Here is an 11,376-nt window from a genome sequence, read left to right as displayed (position 1 = left end):
GTACGGTACAACACAATTCTTCCGTTTAGAAAGCTGGAAAAGTACGAGATTTTAAAATTGATATGTCGTAATATGGTGTTGCTTTGTGTAAATGATACAATTTCTGGACAGATTTGAGGTTCTTTACTGGGACTACCGTCATGGTCGGAGGGGGAAGGCAATTGCAATTGCCATGTGAGCCTCCAGAACTCACTTCAACCCAACATCCGCCTGTAAAATGTTTTATTTTCGCAACGAGGTATTTCTTATTTTGATATGTTTTATTTATTACTACAGAGAGTTGTAAACATGTCTTTGAGTGGGAGTGTTAAGTATATTTGATAATCGGAGTAACAAAGACATGTTAAAGTTATTTACACAGTGATGTTGCCTGCGGACAAGTGAACCTGAGAGACCAGGATGTTGTAATGCTTTTGTGAGCATGCGCAGAATAAACGGTTAGTGACCAAAACAGACATGGCTGTACGTCATTATTCTCCCGTGAATATTACCCATTATTAAGATAAACGGCTACTTTGATGATCGACTGCTGCAGGAATGTCCAGCGCTACAGTCCCTCGTAGATTCTCGTACGACTGACTCGCAGTCGACAGCACATGACCCCTTTGGTCTTTAGCCAGGCATGGCTAGTCGAACAAGCAAATACGATTTGCGCATAATGTACAAATATTTGGTCTAGATTTTTAAAATATATTGATCATTAATTGATTTAAAAATATATTGATATCTTGATTTTTAAAATTGATATCCATCTCTCCCTCGCACTGTCTCTTTTCTCTCTCGCTGTCTCTTTTCTTTCTGTCTCTCTGTTCATTTAAACGTGTTTATTGTAAATCATGTATACAGTACTTGTCTTTAAGTATAGATTTTATCCTGTGTTTTAAGCTCTTGTCTTTGAGTATGATGAAAAGCGCTTTCAAATAAAATGTAGTTATTTTTATTCACACCTTTTTTAGTTTAAAAAAACTGTTGTGAATTGTATTTGTTCCAAAATATAATGAATTGAATAATTGTGATTTTATTTCTTATCAAAATAATCATAATAGTAATTTAATATATTCACATATACCCGTATAATTTTGTGCTCTTTTTGTCATGATCTAAAAATATCAACCAAACCCAATCTCCCTCTCACGCACTATAATAGCAGATGAATATCTTAAAACGATAATAATATTCAACATTCATTACTTGCAGACTTTGGTCCCTAACGCCTGCCAAGCGCAAGGGGTCAGTCACTGTATTCCTAATAAACAAATTCCTGGCACATATTGAAAAAGTGCAGTCAGTGATGTGGGCGTGTTCCGGTTCCAAAATCATGTTGGAATGGGCCGGCTAATTTTCAAACATCTCCAGTAGACGGCCCTGGCAAAAGCAAAGGCGGCGATGAAGACGAGCAGTACCCATGCGGCATAGATCCCTTTGGAATCGCGAGCAGGCTGCCACGTTCCCACCTATATGCAAAATTTGAGGGTGAGGTTCAACCCGCAGAAGACTTTCTGAGCACACTCACCATCAGTCCCGCAGTGGAGATGGCGACCACGGCGAAGACCATGAAACACAGTAGGCTCCTCCTCCTCGGGTACTTCCGGCCAACAGAGGAGCTGAAAGAACACCAAACCAAATGTGGAAGTCATGTGACGTTGAGGAGTTCTTGAAACATAGCGGAGAAGAGGCGCTTACACTTTATGGCAGTGTGGACATCTGGACAAGGTCTTGTCGGAAAACTCTGTCCACTGGGAGAAGAATAGAAGGCGAATCGGCCGTGTGAGACAATATGGAGGACGTTTGGGATATGTGCGGCATACCAAGAACGTATTGGAACAATGGCCGCAGATGACTCGGACGCCGACGGGTGGATGCTGCAGCTCTGGACTTTCCCGGCCGATGTGAACTGGGCCCAGATCGATGATGCGTTTACTAGAAAGAAGGCCATAAAACTGAAATTCTATTTGGTTTTCATGCAACTCCGATGAAACTCAACATGGAAACATTGAAAAAACTGGGCATGGAAAAAAGGGGAAAAGCAGTGTCTGAAATAACGTCTGCCCGGTAAGTTGTACGTCGGGCGTCCAATTTACAGAACGTCTTCGCGCGGGTGGCGGAGAACTTTTCCAAGAAAAATAAAAAAATATATATTTTTTTTTTCAAATCAAACATTTGCTTTATTCAATAAAGCAAACGTTTGAACGAAGATTTCAAAATCGGAATAATGTATTCGTTTTGGAAATTTCTGAATTTCGGTTCGTCAATTTGCATACTTGGTACGGCAGCCAATCAGAAGGCTGCTTTCTGCTTCCGGACTTTCCAGAGCGTTATAAGGTCGTACATTAGCATATCATTTTCGAAAGTAGATGCACAGAACCTCAGCCCCAGAAGAACGGTTTAAAAGAAGACAACAAAATGTCTCTCTTTGAAATCTCTTTGCAGACAGAGACTTTATGAATGAGATTTTAGTTTTCTCATAAAGTGGTCAAGAATGTGAAAACCAACCAGTAGGGTCGAGGACATGCTATCTTCTGTGACGTCACTTTGCAGATGAGCAGACAGTTACACGGACATCGGACATACTTCTTCCCAGCTGGAGCGTTCTTAATGGGCTGCAGGAGGAAGGGCAAATAACAAATTCTCAGAAGGATGGAATACGTGGGAAGCATATGTGATACGGCACTCACGGTTGCTTCATTGCAAATGCCACATTTGACGACATGCTGATGCATCTTTCCCTCCATGCAAATGGCTCTTTGACAAACGCGGCAACTAATGACTGGAGCATTGCCACTGCTGCAGTCGTTAAATGAATACGGTGGCGGGGGTTCATCGGGAACCAAACCTAGAAGAGAGGGAAGCTTTTGTTTAATACCTCATCACAGATGTCTTCCTCACTGGCATTTTTCATCGTCATGCATCATCATACTGGTACATTGTATAAAAAAAGTGGAATGGGAATTGCAGGTATTTTTTTCATCCGCTTGGGGTCACCATCCTCCAGTTGTATGTGAGTGGTTTTAAAAGGCGGGGGTGACGCCAGGTGAGTGTTGTGTTTTTTTTTCGCGAATGAAGTCAGTGCAAAGTTTGATATGTCATGAGTTCGAAATCCAGGGTACAGCGAGACCGCCAAAAGTGAACGGTGATCACGGCGAATGGACACTGTAGTTTTCCTTTCACATTTTTGCACACAGCTCAAACGGAACTCTACGCCCTCAAAGTCCTTCCAGATTGATGTGTATGTTCTTTTAATTTTCAAGTGCTCATACATGCTGTTAATATTTCCAACAACATGCCCAAGAAATCAGGTCAGAAACTTTCAGTAACTTGGGACCAAAACCATTGATATTTCTGGGAAATTCAACATTCCTGAGTTTAAGCGAACTTAACATCCGCAATATTTTATGAGTTTTGTATGCCGGTATTTGTTATATTTATGACATACTCTGGGCTTCAGCGAGGAGTCCGTACGAACTTCCTCCCAACGTTTGGCCGTTTGTCCCGTCGTATTGCCCGGACAGCAGCGGTGATCTCTCCCCGTCCGCCATAACTTCAGCGGGTCTCGAATCGCCCCGGAGTCCCCAAGAAGCCGAAACACGGCGTTGACTCTTCTATGACTCGTTCGCGCACCTTGTTGCGAGATTTTAAAGCCAGAACCATCGATGTTGACACTGTGTAGTAATGAGACCACGGAAGGAAGAGGCGAAACGCTGTAAACACGAATCACGTGACGGTGGTTTATGATTGACAGTGCACTCAACCAATGGGCGATCTCAATGACTCGCTGACCGTCACATGAGAGATTAACATAAACGAAATTTTACGAATATTCATTTAAAAGAGTCTCGAGACGGGTAATGAATATCGATAAAAAAATATAAATTAAGCAGCATCTGGGTAATTATGCGTCCATTAGTTGGACAGATTAGGCCTCGTTCAGCAGTGCCTCTTATGACACTGTGTCGGCTATCGAACTCTGTAACTTAATACGGACACCTGGTGGAGACAATATTTCAAGATGTTTTTCATTGTGTGGTGTCCCCCGCCTCGTGCCCGAAGACAGCTAAAATAGGCTCCAGCACCCCCCGCGACCCGAATGAGGAATAAGCGGTATGGAAAATGGATGGATGGATGGTATTATTTAATAATAATAATAATAATAATAATAATAATAATAATAATAATAATAATAATAATAATAATAATAATAATAATAATAATAACAACAATAATAATTGGATTGGATTGGATTGGATTGGATGGGATATGCCTTTATTAGTCTCACAGTGGAGAAATTTACATTTCACAGCAGCAAAGTGAAGTGAAGTGATAATAATAATAATAATAATAAACATCCATCCATCCATTTTCAGTACCGCTTTATCCTCATTAGGGTCCCGGGGGGGGGGGTACTGGAGCCTATCTCAGCTGTCTTCGGGGACTAGGCAGGGGACACCCTGAATTGGTTGACAGCCAATCACAGGGCACATAGAAACAAACAACCATCCGCGCTCACACTCACACCTAGGGACAATTTGGTGTGTTCAATCAGCCTGCCATGCATGTTTTTGGAATAATAACAATAATAATAATAATAATAATAATAATAATAATACATTTCATTTATAAGCGCCTTTCAAAATTCTGACAATATTTGAAATTGGATCGGTCCTTTATATTAAACGCTTTTTATACTAACTACCAGGTAATAGTATTAAATTATTATTAAATATTTAAGATGCCTGAAAATGTAACACACTTTTTTTTGATCTGTGTTAATGAAATGTCTAAATATATATTAGACTTACATTCATTAACTGATTTTCTAATCTGCTTCTCACAACGGTTGTGTGTATGTTGGAGCCTATCCCAGCTATCTTGGGCCAGTAGCCTCAGGGACACCCTGAACGAGTTGCCAGCCAATCGCAGGGCACACAGAGACGAACAACCATTTGCGCTCACACTCAAGAGTAAGGGACAATCCAGACTGTTCCATGAACCTGCTGTGCATGTTTTTAGAATGTGGGAGGAAACCTCAGTACTTACAGAAGATCCTCCTGGGCAAGGGGAGAACATGAAAAGCTCACAGAGGAAAGTCGGCGTCGGAATGGAACCTTTGCAATATAGTCATCATGTGAAAATCAGATTTGACGTGTTGTGATTGTGATGTTGCTCCGGTCTTTGACACGTAGAGTTGTTTCTGATTATATTGGCTGATTATTATTTATGATGTTTTTTTTAATTAAATAAAGTTTGACATTGTTTTTGGGAAGACATTCTCTCACTAGCTATTGATGAGCCGAGTATGCCTAAAAGCAGGGGATCAAACAGATTTGTGAGTGTGTGTATATAAAAGTGTGGAATTATTAATTTCATACCATTTGACTGGTACCCAACAAAGGATATACCGTATATATAATTCATGGTTGTGCATGAATGTATGCTGACAAATAGAAAACCAAAACATCTTGTCAAGTGCACTGTCTTGCCAAGTTGGAATGTATTGTGTTACGAAGCTGGCATTCCTCAAGACACCATATAATGAATGTGAAACCACAAAAACTCCACACAGGAGGGCTTAAGTAAAGATTCAGACATGCTTATATAGAAATGTGGGGTGAACATGCTAACTACCAGCTAGCTAGCTTCTCATCCTGATTCCGGTAAAGTGCTAATGACTAAAGTGCAACTTCTTTGAACCCAGTGTATTCGTGGGGGAATGTTTTTAACATCCTGTTATAGACGTACTGTCGGTAAGTAAGGTTATTTGTTGCCACAGGGCAATTTATCGGAATGCGGTCGACCGAGTTTTCCCACTATCTATCTTTCGGTTCTTTCCTACATGAGCGTCATGGGATTTTTTTTGTGTCTATTAAAAAAAAAATAATTATATATATATATATATATATATATATATATACTGGATATAAAAATATAAATATACAGGTTTATGTGATAAACACGGTGAAGCAGATGAACGTGAACGAATTACAAATTGATTTAATGACGGCAGCTTCTTCGTTGTTCAAGTTCCTTTTCTACCATTCGTCCGCACGCATGCAAAGAACTGGTCTGGCAACCACTGGAGCACAGGACTTTTTTTTACCAACACCTCTGGGGATTTCACTTGCCGATGAACTGTAAACGTTTGCTCTTGTCACTTTGCTCAAGCACATATATTCTTTTGTTTCGTAATAATCTCTTGGAAAGGGCCCGAGCTCACATTGTTGCTTTTAAAATCACAGATTCATCATATTCAATGATTTGAAAGTTAAACTGCCGACACACACACACACACACACACACACACACACACACACACACACACACACACACACACACACACACACACACACACACACACACACACACACACACACACACACACACACACACGCACACATGCATTGGACACATTGGACATACCCGTCAGGGGATTGTGCCTTAAAATCTTTGGTCTGGTACATTCCGGGCAAAGATTGTCAATTTGTGGGACTTTCATATTATAACATGACCCAGTTTTCTCACTTGGTGCCGCGGTGAGTTTCCTGGTATTCTCAAAGGACTCAAAGGAAGTCAGGCATAAAAACAAAAAAAAATCATTTTAAGTACTTGGGGTCAACTGTCCAGAGCAATGAGAGGTGAAGAAGCGTGTCCAGGCCGGCTGGAATAGCTGGAGAAAAATGTCAGGTGTGATGTGTGATAGGAGGGTTTCAGCTAGGATGGAAGGAAAAGTGTATAAAACGGTGGTGAGACCAGCCATGATGCTTGGACTGGAGACAGTGCCACTGAAGAAAAGACAGGAAGCAGAGCTGGAGGCAGCAGAGATGAAGATATTTAAGTTTTCTTTAGGAGCGCCCAGGTTGGATAAGATGAGAAATGAGTATATCAAAAGGACAACTCATATTAGAGGCTTTGCAGAAAGTCAGAGAGGCCAGACTGAGATGGTTTGGACATGTCCAGAGGAGAGAGAGTGACTATATCGGGAGAAGGATGCTGAATCTTGAACTGCCAGGCAGGAGACCGTGAGGAAGACCGAAGAGGAGGTTTATGGATGTTGTCAAAGAGGGCATGAAGGTGTCACGGTTTTGCGAGGTGGTGATGACGGGTGCGGAGCCCAAAAAGCAGGCAGGAGGTTGTTTGACAAATTGTATTAAAGTCAGCAGGAACAAAATGTAAAACATCAAAATCATCTGAATGGAAAAAATACAAAGTAGCAAAAGAAGACCAAAAGTAAAAGTCCGCCAAGGTTAAACAAACACATACACAATGCATGCAGCAAACAATTAGCAAACAAACAATGAACCGGCACCGGATGGTTGCGCCGGGTGTCCTTTTAAGTGTCAATGATTAAACGACCAGCACCTGTTAGGCTGCAGCAGGCTGACGTCGCTACCCGCTGGTCGCCAATCTGATCGGGACGACCAGTACCTGTGCAGGTGTAGGCGGGGCCGACAGCGCCCCCAGTTGGTCGCCAACCAGATCATGACAGAAGGTAGCTGGTGTGAGAGATGAAGATGCACAAGACCAGGTTAGATGGAAGACACTGATTCGCTGTGGTGACTCCGGAAGGGAAAAGCCAAAAGGAAAAGAAGTCGCTGTATTTGTAGAACAAGTATGCAATTATGTAGGTATCCTTGAGAGCCTCAAAGTGTCTGGTGCTGGAGATTCGTAACAGTGGTTCAAGTGAGTACAAAGCTGGAGCTACAATGATTATAATGGGATGCTGTTCCACAGGGTTGTGCAAAATTACAAAGAGGCACTATATTGGATTGGATTGGATTTGCCTTTATTAGTCTCACAGTGGAGAAATTTACATTTCACAGCAGCAAAGTGATGAAAGTTATATAGTTATATTTGCGTTACTGTTTTGAGTTATAGCAAGGGGAAGAAGCTGTTTAAATGTCTGCTGGATTTGGTGCGCATGCATCAATAGCGCCTGTCATAGGGTAGTCACAAGAAAAGGTGGTGAGCAGGATGCGAAGGGTCCAGGAGGATTTTCCGTTCCCTTGTCTTGATTCTTGCAGTGTGCAAGTCCTCGACACAATGAGGCAGCAAATATGTTCTGTCCAGTTAAGTTCGGAATAATTACCTGCAGGAATGAAGGAAGCGGCCCGGTGGACCAGTAGATAGCACAGGTGTCGGGAACCTATGGCTCGCGTAGATGGCTATTTTGATGATTGCATCTGGCTCGCCGATAAAACTAAATATCGTACATATTCTCGCTTTTGCGCTGTTCATTTCCTGTTTGGGCGGCATACTGACATATGGCCATTGATGTTGAAACAGGTAAAAGCCCCCTTTTAAATAAGCCTGACGACTAAAATAAAAAACTGTGGAGAGAAAATGTTCTGCCGTGATTCCTATTTGTAATGAAACAATACAATGAATGAAACAGTTGAATATCAGTGGCACTTTGACAAGCCCCATGCTAACGTTACAATCAATACACCTCTGTGAGAGACAGCAGAAAGTAAGCGTGCAAGCTAATGAGCAGTGTGCAGGCTAGATAGCAGTAGATTCGCCTATGGACCCGGAAAGTTGACTTTCATTCCGATCGTTTGTATAATGTAAATGTATAGTGGATTCTCCGGTGGCATCCTGCGTGGAGGAACCCATCTTCAGGGCCCCAACCCCAGCTAACGGGGATCATCTGTCCGCCTCAGTCAATAAGACCATGAAGATCTCCTTCCGTTTTTCCCGACCAGAATCTGTGTATGTGTATAAAGAGTTTGATGGTTCTCTTTATTTGTAAGTAGGTTCGTTGTCAGATCTCCCAGGCAGGTGACGCGCAGAGCTTGATCGCGGCGTGGAGTTGAGCAAGTCGCGCTGTGATGTCCGTGCCTTTGCGGGGCTTTGCAAGTCTCTTTGAGTCTGTGAGTCCGAGATGAGTCTGAGATGATTCTGCCCCGTGGTTCGCCCAATCTCTCTGTCCCGCGACAGCTCCTTTTATACCATTTTCAAGCGTGTGCTATGCATCAGGGTGAGACGCACATCAAGGAGATCAAGGAATTGAAAGACATGAAAGGGTTGAAAGGCGCACTTCAAAATCATACACACGTGTGACGCCACAGGTACACCTAGCCAACTTTAACCGAATTAACCGTTATACAACAAATTAACACAGCGCGGTGGAGTAGTGGTCGCCGAGTCTGCATCATTTTTTTGCATTGTTGAATTAAAATGTTCACTCCATCAATGAGGAACTTTTCAGGACTTGGAGGGTACTGTTCAGCGGGCCGGTTAACATGAGCCGTTTGATCATCGGCGGGAGTGATTGTTTTGGTCTGGACGGCGACTGAGACGGATTTGAACCTGAGTCAGGCTGTCTGTTTTGCCATTGAAATGGTTGACGTGGCACTGACGTACGTGTTTTGGGGTCCACTTATCGGTGATGGCCCGCTGCCGCACACTTCGCATGCTAACGTGCTCATATCCCCCTTTCACAGGACGCGCCATTCGGAGATGCGTTGTGTCATTGTGACCGTTCATCCCGGTGGTGAGTGAAGCCGCTAGCCGTTGGTTCCGAAAATTCCGAAAACGTACCTGGCATGTTTTATCAAAACAATCAGTGGTGTTAACCTCGGTAATGGTGACACTTTAGCTTGTTGCTGTCAGTGTTAGTTTAGAATGCAGTACAGATTAGGTGAAGAATAAGCCAAGTGAGTTTTGTTTAGCCACTTAAACGACAACCGACGTCTCTGGACAAGTTGTGTCCATAATTTGTAAAATGGCTTCAAATTACTTCCACTGAGCGTATTTTACATAGATTCCATTGCATATAGCTATATTTTACGTTTTAAGACTGAATATTCCGGAAGTCTTGTTTTTGAGTTGGTGACGAGACCGTACGTGACATCACTGAAGGAACGCCCCTGACCGAAAAAAAGGACACATTGTAGCAGTCCTTCCATCACGTCAATGCTTGTTTGGTCTGAAAACCTCATGTTGCACCAGAAAGAGCCAGAAGAGAATTAATCAGCCTGTGGAAACGGGCTGATTAATTCCTCACAGGAGCTCGGTGGCCATTTTCTGCCTCTTTTTTAGTGAGACATTTCCCCCCAATTTTGCCTCAAAATGGCACGGAATAAATTCTTTAATCGATTGCAAACATGTATGCTTTCCTCTTCAGAACTATTTGAATCATATTCATAACTGGATGTGTACCAAGAAAGCAGATTCTCCAAATCTGAAGCCATTGTTTTGATTCTCCATCAATGCTAGACGTCTTGGCGTGACGTCACAAATTTAGGGTGGGACTTTCTGAAAATGCCCAATTCGCAGCTCAATTTTTTTGCAGATTTTGGACAGTTTAAGTTATTTTTATTGGTGTTTTGCATTTGAATAAAAATATCATACTGGGTGTTTTGGGTATTTTAGATGCTATAAAACGTTTTTCTGACGTCAGTTAGGAAACAAAAAAAGTGTTGTCCTTTAAAGAGGATGAAATCAGACAATGTAAATAAATCAATAATTCCAAGAATAAAGCAACGACACTTTTTAAAGCAAGTATGGGGATTCGTCATGATGCGTAAACGTATTTGCATCGCTTCTACTTTGCCCAGAGCTAAAGTAGGGAGGAGTAATTATTTAATTGCAGGATTTTCAGCCCATCAATGCAATAATAATTTGAAAATTAGATGTCAGCAAACTTCATCCCCCCCAGGGGAACCCGTGAAAACTGAAAGTGGCTTCTGTCTTTAGTGGTGGTTGCAAGGAAAGCCCTTGTTCCCGCTACATACGACATCCGGGGATTCGGCTTAACGCAGGTGTGTTATTTGGCATCAGTCGCTTCAACGCTGTGACACGTTTTAAGTGCTGCTTTTCTACCCTGCAGCTGAAGGAGGAGTTGGTGACGTTGGGGCTGCCTTCTGATATCACGCTGAGATTAGTGAGCTACAGTGAGCAGAGCACAGCAACAGAATCTTCGGAAGGGGAGTAGCAGGAATCGTAGTGGACTATGAGTGTGATTTTGGCGAGTTTTTGTGTCAATTTGATTTTGAATCATTCATATCATCTCATCTCATTTTCCGTACCGCTTATTCCTCATTAGGGTCGCGGGGGTTGCTGGAGCCCATCTCAGCTGTCTTCGGGCACGAGGCGGGGGACACCCCGAATTGGTTGCCAGCCAATTGAATCATTCATACTTCCCCCTATTAAAAACTGCAGTGATGTGACAGCTCCGCCGCTATCTTGGTTTCCACTCGGGTTGCACCCATATCTGGGATAAATATTGTACCGAAACTACACGACTAACCTTTTCTGAACGTGGCACTCTAACAATTAAAAAAAAAATGCCATAACTGGCATTTTAGTGGTTTCAGTGACATTGTATTGGAAGATTTCTGAAGAATTTTCCCAGCATGTGTGTCGGTGCATCTCTAGTTT

The 11,376-nt window shown here is 42.4% G+C and overlaps 1 protein-coding gene and 1 pseudogene across 1 annotated transcript; one reads left to right on the top strand and one right to left on the bottom strand.

Moving 5' to 3' along the window:
- Positions 1-997: 997 nt before the first annotated feature.
- LOC148902107 (type I phosphatidylinositol 4,5-bisphosphate 4-phosphatase-A-like) lies at positions 998-3,726 on the bottom strand. Its single transcript, XM_088990424.1, has 7 exons — positions 3,434-3,726; positions 2,676-2,833; positions 2,494-2,600; positions 1,809-1,920; positions 1,684-1,736; positions 1,514-1,604; positions 998-1,454 (listed from the first exon to the last, which is right to left on the bottom strand). The coding sequence occupies exons 1-7, from the start codon at positions 3,534-3,536 to the stop codon at positions 1,317-1,319; spliced, it is 762 nt and encodes a 253-aa protein (XP_088846550.1). The 5' UTR covers positions 3,537-3,726; the 3' UTR covers positions 998-1,316.
- Positions 3,727-6,390: 2,664 nt separating this feature from the next.
- Positions 6,391-11,134, top strand: LOC148902106 (uncharacterized; annotated as a pseudogene).
- Positions 11,135-11,376: the final 242 nt, after the last annotated feature.

This window comes from Hippocampus bargibanti, linkage group LG02 (assembly GCF_051943395.1).
Source record: "Hippocampus bargibanti isolate YZ-2025 linkage group LG02, ASM5194339v1, whole genome shotgun sequence".
NCBI lineage: Eukaryota > Metazoa > Chordata > Actinopteri > Syngnathiformes > Syngnathidae > Hippocampus > Hippocampus bargibanti.
Note: the sequence above shows the minus strand (reverse complement) of the source record. Positions and strands in the feature narration are given on the sequence as shown.